At 37.6% G+C, this 12,610-nt stretch overlaps 1 protein-coding gene across 13 annotated transcripts in view; it reads right to left on the bottom strand.

Moving 5' to 3' along the window:
* Positions 1-12,610, bottom strand: part of tenm4 (teneurin transmembrane protein 4) — a 218,941-nt gene that overhangs the window by 159,728 nt on the left and 46,603 nt on the right. For 12 of the 13 annotated variants that reach the window (XM_015030423.1, XM_015030419.1, XM_015030420.1 and 9 more), the window contains 2 exons: positions 4,675-4,961; positions 3,510-3,782 (listed from right to left, as the gene is read on the bottom strand). In XM_015030423.1, the coding sequence (XP_014885909.1) occupies positions 3,510-3,782; positions 4,675-4,897 (496 nt within the window). In that variant the 5' untranslated portion in view covers positions 4,898-4,961. Of the gene's footprint in view, positions 1-3,509; positions 3,783-4,674; positions 4,962-8,226; positions 8,350-12,610 lie in introns of all 13 variants that reach the window. The other variant, XM_015030415.1, reaches the window with a different exon arrangement.

A 12,610-nucleotide genomic window follows, 5' to 3' on the forward strand; every position in this document is an offset into this window, starting at 1 on the left:
CGGAGTTGGTTTCACCATATGAGATTTTAGGCTGCCAAAGATTCTTTAATTGTAAAAGATTTGTGGACGTTTTTTAACCTGAGCTCGACTCTGCAGCTTTAAAGGGGACCATGATAAATTGAACATGTTGGTCTAAATATGATGTATACTTTCTTTTTAACCTAAAAGTTATGTGTGATACATAAAAACTCATAATTACTTCAAAAACTGTATATCTTTCACCTACAGAAGTCGCCGTTTTTTTACCTGTGCAATTCATGCCGGACCGATGCATTTGAATAAGTGGACTTGAGTCTAAACAATAGACAAGACAACAAAGTCGTGGAGGCAGATGACCTTCATGTCTGCCCACAAAACATCTGGAATCAGGCAAACTGCCTTAAAGTTTGTATGTGACATTATAAACAAGATATCGGTTGAAACAAATAAGCATGATCGGCTTACTATATTAGCTAGAGCTAACACCACTAGCAGGAGCTGACGCCATCTGTGGGAGCTAACACCATTAGCAGGAGCTAATACCATAGCAGGAGCTAACACCATTAGTTGAAGCTAACATCCCTAATGGTAGCTAATAAACATTAGCATTATCATTAGCTGGAGCTAACAATATACCAGTACAGAACCAAAAGGGTGTGGCGTTTGAGTGTTTTTGGCATCTCCAAGAGATGCTTTTAGTTTCCCATATTTTATAGGCAGTTTTCCAATGTGGTGTACTCTTTGCTAGGAAAAGAAATCAAAATATAAAATTCCAATATGCAAATGTTTAGGGAACATCACATTGTAACAAGTTTTTTTTTTTTTTTTGCAATTCACCTGCCAGTTGTTAGGATAAATCAGTTTACTGCACAAAGAAATGAACCATCACTGTGGGATTCATTCATTTTCAAACTTATCAGGGAAATGCTAACAGTCTAACTTACTTCCTGCATTTGCTTAACTGATGTTTACACTACACATTCAGTGAGTTCCAATGAGGATAAGGTTTTTATCATTATCACACACCAACTGCAGAGTAATCGTTGTAAAATCCATCATAACAAGGAAGGCATTTTGTTCACAAAACAGAACTGACGGCCTGGAATCAAAGCATCAAGAAAATTGTTCTGAAATTGCTATTGCTTATTTGCATGCATTAAACCAGGGTCAAGAAAGTCACATGTGAAGAGGGGGGGAACAGCCCAGCGGCTTGAATACATTAAAGCACACTAAATGGTTTGTTGATTTAAAGAGATTAAAGCACACACAGGAAGGCCTGCTCGATGGATTTTAATTAACTTGCCATATATAAATTGTATGTTATCTGGCATTACTGAATTAAATGCTGAATACAAGTGCTCTTTCTGCTTGGGTGAGTGGAATAAAAGGCTACTTAGAATCTTGATTGGGTCTCGCACACGCATGATGCTGCAGCTACGGGGCCCTGAAAACATTCCAGCCTACCGACGCCCTGAACAGCCATCCAAGGAGAGTCTCTTTAATTATGCACAATACAGCCAAGCTCAAGTCCCCTGGTGCCCCAGATGATCAAGCGGAGGGATGCCGTGCTCTCTACCGGAGTCATCTGACCAAATGGATTCCACTTCCAAGAGTCATTTCTGTCAGTTATAATAAGAAGCTAATACATAACGTGACGCACGCTGAAATGCAAACGATTCGCAGAGTTCTCTGCAAGGATGTGCAAAGTAATTACAATTTTTTGCCGCCAGAGCCTTGATGAGCTCCTCTGTCTGTGAAGTACCCCGGGAACAATTTCATAAATCTGCCATATAATATGCATGATTTAGGTTAATGCTTAACGCTGCATCTTATGAAACAGATCTAGTATACCAGAAAAATGAGATAATCCAGTCGAACTGAGACAGAAGTAAGCAAATGTGGAGAATGTTACACTAAGGAGGACAACATAATGTTATAAGCAAAGTGTACAGCCTGCACACTGTACTGAATATACACCAAGATTATCTTATTTACCAACAAGAATAAATGAGAAACAATAAAATGATAATATTATTTATTGAAGCTATAAAAAACTGAACAACAATGCAGGAATATTATTGATCCTCTGGTTAAAAGCCAGTGGTGGGCACACTTGCACTAATCCACCAATATGATAACAGCAGAGTGAACGTTTCATTAGCACTATATCCAACTTTGAAAACATTTAACGCTTCCCCTTCAATTTTTTGGGGATAAATTCTAAAGCACTAATTTACTTGGCTGTTTTCTTTCAGTTGAATATAGTTCAACATCTGTGTTATGGTTTTTGTCATGTTGTTAAGCATTCAGCAAGCAGTTATATGTTTATATTTGTGCTTTCATTTTGAAGTGGCTGAAGACTGTTTACGTAGCAGTTTTGCGTCCTCTCTGTATGTTCTCTACTCATGATTCGGCGCAGCAAATGCTTTTTTTTTTTTTTTTTTTCCTGTACCCAGAACTTATAATTTTAGAACAGTTTAAAATCGACTGATGTTCTGCTCGTTTTCTGACCGCACCCCTACCGTGCTCAATCAGGCAGCAACAGAGTTAGCAATCCTCAACAAATGTAAAATTCAAAGGTTTGTTTTAAAGAATTACTTTCTGAAGCTCCTGAAGTGCAACAGAGCAGATAGATGTGCAATAATACATTTGACCTGGCGATATAACACGCCACTGACGCTTGGTGTGTTTCAATATAGTTGAATTTAATGCGTTAGCTTCCACTAAACACCATGTTAGTATATGTTAGTATATCGCTCTAGCATTAGCAGAACTAATGTTTATGAATAGTGCTGTAAGCTTAGCGCAGCTAACTGGTGCCCACCACTGAAAACCAGTCTTACCTTTCATACCAAGGCACAAAAATACTTCCCAAATTCTCCTTAAAGTCACAAACTGCAAACTGCCAGGCAGTTTTTCTGCCAAAGTCAACAATGGAATATTGACTGAAACATATTAATGTGCAGAAAAATGTCACAATCATCCAGGACTGATGAGATATAGCCCTGCGCTCACTTTCTGTCTCATGTACAAGGCTGATCATGGATTTATTGAAGTTGGATAAATTCCTTTCTGTCAGGTGTTTTTTTGCAGCATTACTTCTGAACATAATAGCTCTACTGGGATAGTTATATAACAATATACTCCAAAGTATGACTCATAACATAGATTCATGTTTGATGAAAAAGTGTGTTTTTTTCTTTTTTCTTTTTCGCTCTGCCTCTAGTTTCAAAATGCTGTCATTTGATAACTTTTCATTAAAATGCTGTTTATCTATAAGACAAAAAGAGCAAGAGGTCAGAAAACAACTCAGCTGCATTATTATCTGTTTAGGTGGTCATTTCTCTGTATTTTAAAAGCAGCTAAGTTTTCTTAGCAATTTAAAGATAGAAAAATATAAGAAGGGTAAAAAGTGAAGAGTTGAAGTTCATATTCAGTTAAACCAGTATGATAACACTGTAGTCTAAGAACGGCACGTGTTTTGATGAAGTTGAGGGAAAAAAAAAAAAAAAAAAAGGTCAGGTTCCTACCGTTTTCTGTGTTCTCGTGTTCAGTGTCGGTGAGTGTTAGGTTGGAGTTGGCCCTGCTGGAGAGACACGAGCTGCGGCCCGACTTGGTGTTGCTGCGGCCCCACAGCCTGACCGCGTGTTCCGGGGACATGATGCCGTCCGTCTCCGTGTCTGCGTCAGAGCCCACGCTGACCGAGTAGTCACGGTGAGGCAGCCCCATGTCGCTCCTGTACGTCGCCACATGCGATGGAAGGCCATCTCCAAAGCCGAGGTCTCGCAGGGAAAAGTCGGCCCCTACAGTAAGATGATAAACATTTGAACTGCAAAGAAAAATCAGCAAATGTATCTCGACTGAAAGGTAAGAAAGCTAATATATAACAATTTTATTCAGTGTTGAAGGAGTTAAGTATACCGTACATATTTAGCATTTAAACGCCTTATTAAATAGTTTAATTATAATAAGTGCTGCCCCTTACGGATATGGGTTGGCGGTTGTACACACGAAAACATTGGTTTTGTTTTGCCAGTCAGAAAGAAAAAAAAAAAAAAAAGCGTGTTAATTTTTCAAAGTCATATTTTCACTAGGATATTTTTTTTTAAATGTCTGATTAAAAAAAAATTGTTATTTTGGAATTAAATATTTAATTCACAAGATAAATATGCAGCTCCAAAATAAATATTTCGTTTAAAATTTGTTTAAATACACAGTTTGCTTGCTAAATATTTAGTTTGGAAAATAAATATTTAGTTTTGAACTATATGACAAAAATAAATAACTACTAAATAAGCTAAAAAAATAATAAAAATATTGTGTAACTTTGCAAACTACATCCCATATATGAAGTCATCTCCCATTCATGGATTTAGAAAGATAATTTTTAAATCTCACTGACGACAATTACAGTTACAACCAAGGCGACTTTAAAACTAACATGGGGAAGCAAAAGTCAAAGAAACACCAGACTACAGAGCACACCTTAATGCCTCACCCACTAACTTCAAAAAGAAGAAAACAAATTACATTTATAGGCTATACTTGTCTAATAATGAAGGTTTAAATGTTCTGTGTACCTCCTTTCCTTTGAGTTTTAAAAAATTGTATATGTTTGCAATTATTAGCTTATTGATTAAAAAAAATAATTAAATGACTTGTTACAGACTAGTGGATTTGTGATTTTGCTCTAACCTTGCCGGCTGAATTCATCCACTTCATGGTGAACCATTTCCTTCACACGGCTGCCGTACGCCATCCTCGAGTCGTGGTCGAAGGCTTTGAGTGTTTCGCTGGAGCTGTAGGATTTAGAGTTGGGTTTACCATCTTCGCTGTCTGCAGAGGAGCTGGTGTAACGGCGCTCGGTGTCCTGCCGGGTCGTGAGCGAGCGATAGGGTCTGCGTTCTTTCACCTCCATGGCTGCCTCCTCTCTACTTTCAGATGAAAATGTGGGTCGTAACTCCGGTTCAGTTTGAGCGATTCTGGAAAAGAAAAATACAACAAATTTTTAAAAATAAACGTATATTCAATGTATGGAAGAATCAAGTAGGTAGTGTACTCACACCCCTACATATTGAAAAAACTAAAACTTCTGTGTATGGTTGTCCACCTGCAGACAGACCAGGGAATGAGAACAACTACTAGTTCCACATTTTACAAATCTGGATTTCGTTGGAAGAAATTCATAAAACGCTTCATTGAAGTTTGGCAGTAGGAGTGAAGGGGAGACAAATACGCAAAAGGAGGTTCTTTAGTACAATAAAACCCAAAATGCTACTTTTTGGTGTCATGTGCAAAACACTATGGCTACGTTCACATAGCAGGTAAATGTGATGCAAATGATATACATTTTTGCCCATATGAGACTTTTTCCTGGCTATCTGAATGGACCAATTCTGATCTTTTCACCACCCAAAAATCTAATCTGTGCCACTTCCACGTGAGATGCTAAATCAGATTCATAGCAGATGGTTTTCAAAGTGTATGCAGTCTGAACAGGCATGTCGCATTTTATTCGACTTTTACGTAGTTGATGTGAGACATGCGTCATAATTCTGTACCAGAAGAAGCCAGACGTGGTAATACCCCATAGAAGGCCATCGCTATTATTTGTGCTTCTGTTTGTTATCTTTGTTTGTCTTTTTATAATCATGTGACAATAAATATTCCGCCGCTGTGTGACATCTACGTCGTTCCATGCAAATTAAAAAACAGATTTCAGCAAATCATAATTTGAAGATTGGCAATACGTAGTGCAAAGTTTACTCTGTACATCACACCAGCCGTAAACATGGAGTGAAGAGAATCGTGCTGGGGGATGTTTCTTCAGAACAGACTGGTAAGATTTTAGAGGAAGGTGGATGGAGCTAAAGGCAGGTTAATCCTACAAGAAAATCAAACCTGTGAGTAGAGATTGTAAGAACATTTCACCTTCCTACAAGTCAAATGAACAGCTAGGACTGCAAAGCAATGATTAAAAGTTAAAGTCCAGACCTAAATCCAACTGACTGTGGTTCAACTTCAAGACTGATGTTAACAGACAATCCAATCTGACTTGGCTTGAGAAATACCCAAAAGACCTGCAACTGCGAAAGCAGCAAAAAGGGATTTGTATCGTTAAAAAATATCACATGTTCATGTCTCGGAAGCAAACATCTAAAATCATGTTTACAGAAACTAAAAGAAAAACCCTTTTACTTAAACACAACCAAACGCCACTTAGAGTACCACTTGGATGAGTCACTTCCGAAACACAAACTGTTTAACAAACATACATGTTCCCAGCTGGAGGTTTTAGAATGGCTCAGTCCACTGCACCCGCCTTTCCACTAATAAAATACGACACAACAAATCATGTACCTATAAACTTCATGACACGAGTCTCCCACAAATATTGCAGTTCATATGTCGCACAGAAAATGCTGGGTGTCCGGCGTGTGGAAAAAGTGGCAGGTGTCCTGCCTTGAATTGTGTTGTTTACACGCCACAAATCATCCCGAGCCCGAGAGCTGCGGTGCCAGACACATCCAGGGGCCACTGTGAACCAGCAGAGGTGATTAAAATCTGCATCGTAAAGCCTCAACTGCCAAACAGCACACCCAGGATAAGATCAATAGGAGAGGGAGGAAATTTTAGCATTCAGCCATGCACCATTTTCCCCCCCCCCCACTTGCCTTCAAGGACAAAATACTGAAGTGAATATCGGAAAAAAAAAGAAAAAAGAAAAAAATGCAGTGTCAGTGAAACATAGGATGAATCGATGCATAATTGTACAGTAGTTTAGTGATGGGGGCCGTGGAATCGTCTCATTTAAAGTGACCAAGTGCTTTAGGATATTAAGTTGGATTAACAAATGTCAATGTGTGGGTAAACTGTATTAAAAGTTTGGAGGCTGTTTATTTAAAGCTTAAGTACAGCTAACTGCAAAGCTTTTGTCATATCAACCACAACCCTTTATTTTAACAATAAAGGGTTAAAATCTACAAAATGTGGTTCAAATTTGTATTAAAAAAAATAAAAATGTTTATTTTTTGAAGACATTGATAAATCGGGTACTGATAAATCCTTAAGGGGGCGGCATTATGTATTTTCCAGAAACATAGTGCCTTTTTAGAGACCAATCAAGTAACTATGTTACCTTCAGTTGTTAAAACATATTGTACACATCAAATGTAACTTAAAAGAAATCTGACTTCCTCAGAATTTATTCTCTGTCTCTTTAAGAATCACCTACTCTCTGTGATACTTTCCCTTCAGTACTGCATCACAACAATGCTCCTCCATGCCGTTTACAACTGTTCTGAGGAGAGTTGGACTGAAATATAGTTTGTATTATAAGCTCAGCAAACCCGCAGTTCCACCAGGGGTTTGCTAATTGCTACTGCTGCTAGTCTGCAGGAGTTGAGGGGAGAAGGCACATGGGGGGGCCAAGGGTTGTGTAAGGTAGAAGTTTTGCTGGTGAGAACAAATGTTTATGGCTGCCAGAGATTAAAGGATTCCTCAAAAATGAATGAAATGCTAAAAGCAACAGTCCAGGTATGTTTTTGATGATGGAATAACATTATAACATGATATTAAAAAAAAGTTTATTTTACATAATACTTCCCATTTAATTTTGGGAATTCTGTGATCAGCTGATGCTTAAATGAGAAACTGATCTCTTCCACCTTTCTTATCCGTCTGAAAATCAGCCACGGTCCCCTTCTGCTCTGCCGTTAGAGCGCTGCCTGACAGACCTGCCCACCAGGTCACATCTGCTCTCACTTAACAATAGTCACCCCACTGTTGGACACTTAGCAACTTTGCCACAATATTCAGCGACTTTTCAAAAAAAAAAAAAAATAAAATAAAATCTGTGTCAGCCAAAAATGAAATTAGCAGGTCTGTCTTTTTAAAGACCAGCGATTGGCCAGAAAAATAGTAATCGGTAATCGGTGCACTCCTACCTCCAAAAAAAAATAAAAAATAAAAAAAAAATCATATTCTAGAAATTGTGTCCATTTACAAAATAAAGTCTAGATGTATGAATTTGTAAAACATTATTACTGTAGTTTAATAGATCTACTCATTACTTTTTCAAATGCAGCTTCATGGCTAAATTCCCATAAATATTTTAGTTTACACTTCTGCTTCGACATCACCCAGCCCCTTTAAGCGAAAATGAATTACAACTCATTCTAGGACACACAACTATTTTCAACAAGAGATCAAAACTAATCCAGTCGGATCGGAGACTTTTTTTACTCATTATATGCTGCGCTGTTCAGACAAGGATTTCTCCACCAGATAAGCTCTTTATGAATACAGTATGAGGTTTGTGCCGGACAGAGCAGTAACAGTAATCCTCAGTGAACTGTATTTGCTCCCGTTCTGAAAAACAAAAGAAAAGGGTTTCATTTGAGACATCATTGTTGTCTTTGGGGGTCTCTTCTTGTATGTATTGACAGCTGAAAAGATCCTGGTGATTAATGATTCGAGGCCACATGAAGAGCGAGGGGCTGGTGGGAAGGTCAGGGTGTGTGTTTGGGGGTTGTGCTGCCACAAGAGCACTTCAGCTGCTCCTAAGATTTCAAATGTCGGAGCTGCTAATTTTTTCAAATTTAACTCGAGATCCTTGATGCAAATGCAAGAGGGCGGAAAACAAGCAGCTTCCCAAAGTTTTTGAGAATGCTTTGTAAAAGTGCATTGTTTTTGTTTCCAAAGGGCCACGCTAAGTGCTTTGGCTAAAATTCTGCAGAGACCTTCCACCTCATTATTAATCAGCTCCTATGCAATGAGATGTACTTTTGAGACCATGGGAAACCCAGCAAGGGCTTCAGCAAACTGCTCACAATGACTGATGATATGAGATGCAAATATCCTCCAGTTCAGGACTCGTGCATCTTGAGGAGCTGCTTGCAACTTCTCACAATGCTGCTGTGTTCAAAACTGCTGAATTATTTTAATGAACCAAAAAAAAAAAAAAAAAAAAGTTCTTATAATGAGACAGGTGATAAATTATATGCGGACAAATTCAAAAGAAATGTTATCGTTTCCAGATAAGAGTTGGCAGACTGTGAGAAGTGCCTTGAAGTAATGAAAAAAGGTTAGTAAGAGAGCATTCACAAAGACTTAGAAAAGTTATTAGCGAACACCAGTGGAAAAAAAAACAAAGCGCCACTGATTGAAATCTCTGAAAAATGAAGATAAGAATCGTGCTTTTATTTCAAAGTAGAAGTTCCTCTAAAGCCTGAGCTGCAGAGCTTAAGCTGCGCCAGAAACCAGCCGAGTATCTCTGCCATGATCCAAAATCAACTGAGGTCTCTCTTGAAAGACAAAAGAAATGATGGATGGTCTGTTTTTCTCCTTAAAGCAATTGCAGACTCCACCTTTTTCAATTTCATTATCTGCACCAGGGTAGATTATGGTTTGTCTGAGGATGTAAAAAGGAAATGTGTTGCAGCTGTGAGCTCTGCAGAGGAGGGATGTGGTCCAACAAATAAAAAGTGTTGCAGGAAGAACCAGAGTGAAATCAATCAGTTACAGCGGTGCTGCTGAAATGCATATTCGCAGGAAGGGACTGCTCATTTAAACATTATAAAAACTGAGAGCCTTCAATCCTTGGGGAAATTTCCTTTAACGTCTCCTCCAAGCTACAAGCTTAGAGCAGGTCGATTAGAGTTTAAAATCTACAGTTAAGGTTAAAATTTCAGCAGGTTAGAAAGTCTACCTGGTGTCCATGGTTGTTTTTTTATGCTGGGTTGGACCTCGCCTGCTGCGTTAAAAAAATATATATATCTGGTTTAACACCTTGACAGAAGACAGAACTTCAGCTGCAGCAGCAAAGAAACTAAAGTACTGACAGTTTCAAAAGAAAGGAAACTGCCCATAAACTACTCTGCCCTTGTAGTGCAATTGTGATAAAAACCTGCAGTTTTTAACAGCCACACTGGACAGCTAAATGTGGACAATATTTAAAGGGTTCTGCTTTCTTTTAACTCAAGCCATCATTTCTGGGGTTTTTACTCACAGGACAATTTTTGGCAAGAAATAAAATATAATCAGTGTGTCTCTACTGCTGGATGCCAACAGTTGACAAGTGGCATTTCTCTCAAATACAAGTAAAAACTTTCAGACAATAAAATCTGAGAGAGTGCCTTACTGTAAGGACAGCAGACTTTCCCATGACCGTTTCCACCATGAAGAATCCAAACTTTGGGTTTTCGTCAGTTTAAATTTGGAATTAGCACAAAATAATAAATCTCTCTGTTTACCAATATATGTGTAAGTTTTATGGTTAAATTAAATTACAGAAAGGGGTGAAAAAAAAAATCAACAAAGAATTTTTCATTTATTGAGAAGTACCTGCAAATTTATGACTATGAATTTAGTGATTTTTTTTTATTATTATTTCTATATAAATTTAAAAAAAAGTCAGCAACAAAAATATTAGGGATAAAGAATATATTGGAACTAACATTGGTACAAGCATCTACATTCGAGCCTCTTCGTACCAAAATAAGTGGGATTTTAGCACAAATAATGTAGACTTATTAGCTTCCCAATCATACCTACCTCAAAAGTGAGCTAAAAATCAGGATAACCTCATACTTAACCTGAATAATCAATGCTTCAAAAGCGTCCGCTGCAAAATGAAGACATCTCTGCTTCCTTGCACAAAAGAACCTCCCTCACACCAACCCCTTAAAGACACCACCTGCAGGATAAACAGTGGCACCCTTTGTTAAAAACACTTCCTGAGACCTTAGCTGGGCAGTTGTGACCATTGCTATAGTGTCAGAAGTTAAATATGGGATCTAAATAGGCGGGAGGCGTTTTGTGGTCCGATATAAATGCAAATGGCCCCGCACTATCCATCAAACAATTAGCAGTATGCTGAGAATTGCTATTCAGAGCTGGTGCTGAATATAAATCTAGTTTCCGCTCTCTGTACAACCTTTGTTTCCCTGAAATCTTGGAGATTCTTCTTAGCAGAAAGCTGGACTAAACGCCGACATATTCAGGCGACACAGACGACAGACGCAGAGATGCACATGGACAATGTGTGAGCAAGCTAAGTGATTAGTAGTCGCTTGTGTGTGAAATTAACTAGTTATTTGTGACTCGTGATGATTTTACAAAAATGACAGCTGATATGCCATTAAATGTTGAAAGAGATTAGCCAGCAAAATGATAAAAATGTGAAAGGTTTTCATAATTTATTACATAAATTGTCATGTTTTGATTGGGCAGACAAACTAGTAAGTGTAAACCAAGATCTTGAGACTTTTTCCTGTTAACTACACTGAATATTCCTAAACTGACCTGTGCTAGCAAGAAAGACAAGTTTGGCTGTCATGGCAAGAAAACCTATAAAAGATCTATCAATCAAAGTATGATCAATTTGTTTTACAACTATAGTTATCATGTAGTCAACAGAATATCTTAAGCAGTTGACTGTTGTCTGGCTGCTGGAGCTCCAGCTTCATACACTTCCAGTTTTAGTCTATAAAATCCAAAGTAGCAAAAAGATATAAAGATTTTAAGTCTTTTTAGTTAGATGACAATGTGAGAAGCATGTCGGAGGTTCTCCATATCCCACCTGGTGTTTTGCACGGTCTAGTGAGAAAGGTCATATTCAGGTGATAGGACACCTCTTGCCAAAAGTCAACCGTAGTGGATCAGGCAGCTCAGGCTCACCAAAACCTGCTATACATTTGGTGATGTTGACATGAAATAAGATAAATGAAAAAACATAATAAATTAAACAGTAAAAATGCTTTAACATGCCCATAGCCTAATAAATTGTGCAGTAATCAGAGACAGGAATGCTGTAGACCTAAAAATACCAATACCTAAGAAGTTAGCCAAGCTAAACTTAAAGCAATAATCATACACATTAGTTCTGCTAAAGTTGAAGCACTACACCAATGCGTTATTTAGCAGAAGTTATTGTAAATGCAGTAAAATGCTAAATTCAACCATGTTGACACCATGTGTCAATGACGTGTTTAAGAATTCTTAACAGTGAGTTAGCAAAACGTCAATGCAGATGTTGAACTTTATTCAAATGTAAGTTTACAAAAAAAGCAAGTAAATTAGTGCTTTATAATTTTTTCGCAAGAATTATTTTAGGGGAAGCTAGTGCACAAATGTTTTAAAAGTTAGCAAAAATGCTAAACAAAAACTAAGCAAAAAAAAAAAAAAAAAAAGCTATAGCTACCGCAGCTTGTCCAATAAGCAGCCAGCTGTAGGCTCATTATTGGAGGAGATAACCTGAGTCATAGCAGCTTGAAGATAGAGCTCCACCAATCAAGTGAAACTGAACATTTTTTTTTTTTAGAATTTAGTGATGTACAGGCAAAATATGGGGGAGATCTTTAAGTGCATTAAAACTCGCAACCGTTTTAATCTGTAATCCCTCCAACCACCAGCATACACCTTTATGTACTTATTTTAGTTTAACAAAAATCTAATAAAGATTTGCTGTTTATTACTTTAGTTTTTTTCTTTTTAAGTTTGGTTTAGAAATAAATTTTTTTCTGTTTTCTGTGGCAAAATCCTTAAAAAAAAAAAAAAAAAAAAAAGAATTAAAAAACAAAAAAAAACCCAATAAACAAGTTTTGGAAAAAAAAACCTTGTCCGGGCCTTT

The sequence above is a fragment of the Poecilia latipinna genome, unplaced genomic scaffold, assembly GCF_001443285.1.
Source record: "Poecilia latipinna isolate Pla-1442-1.1 unplaced genomic scaffold, P_latipinna-1.0 Scaffold181, whole genome shotgun sequence".
Classification (NCBI taxonomy): Eukaryota; Metazoa; Chordata; class Actinopteri; order Cyprinodontiformes; family Poeciliidae; genus Poecilia; species Poecilia latipinna.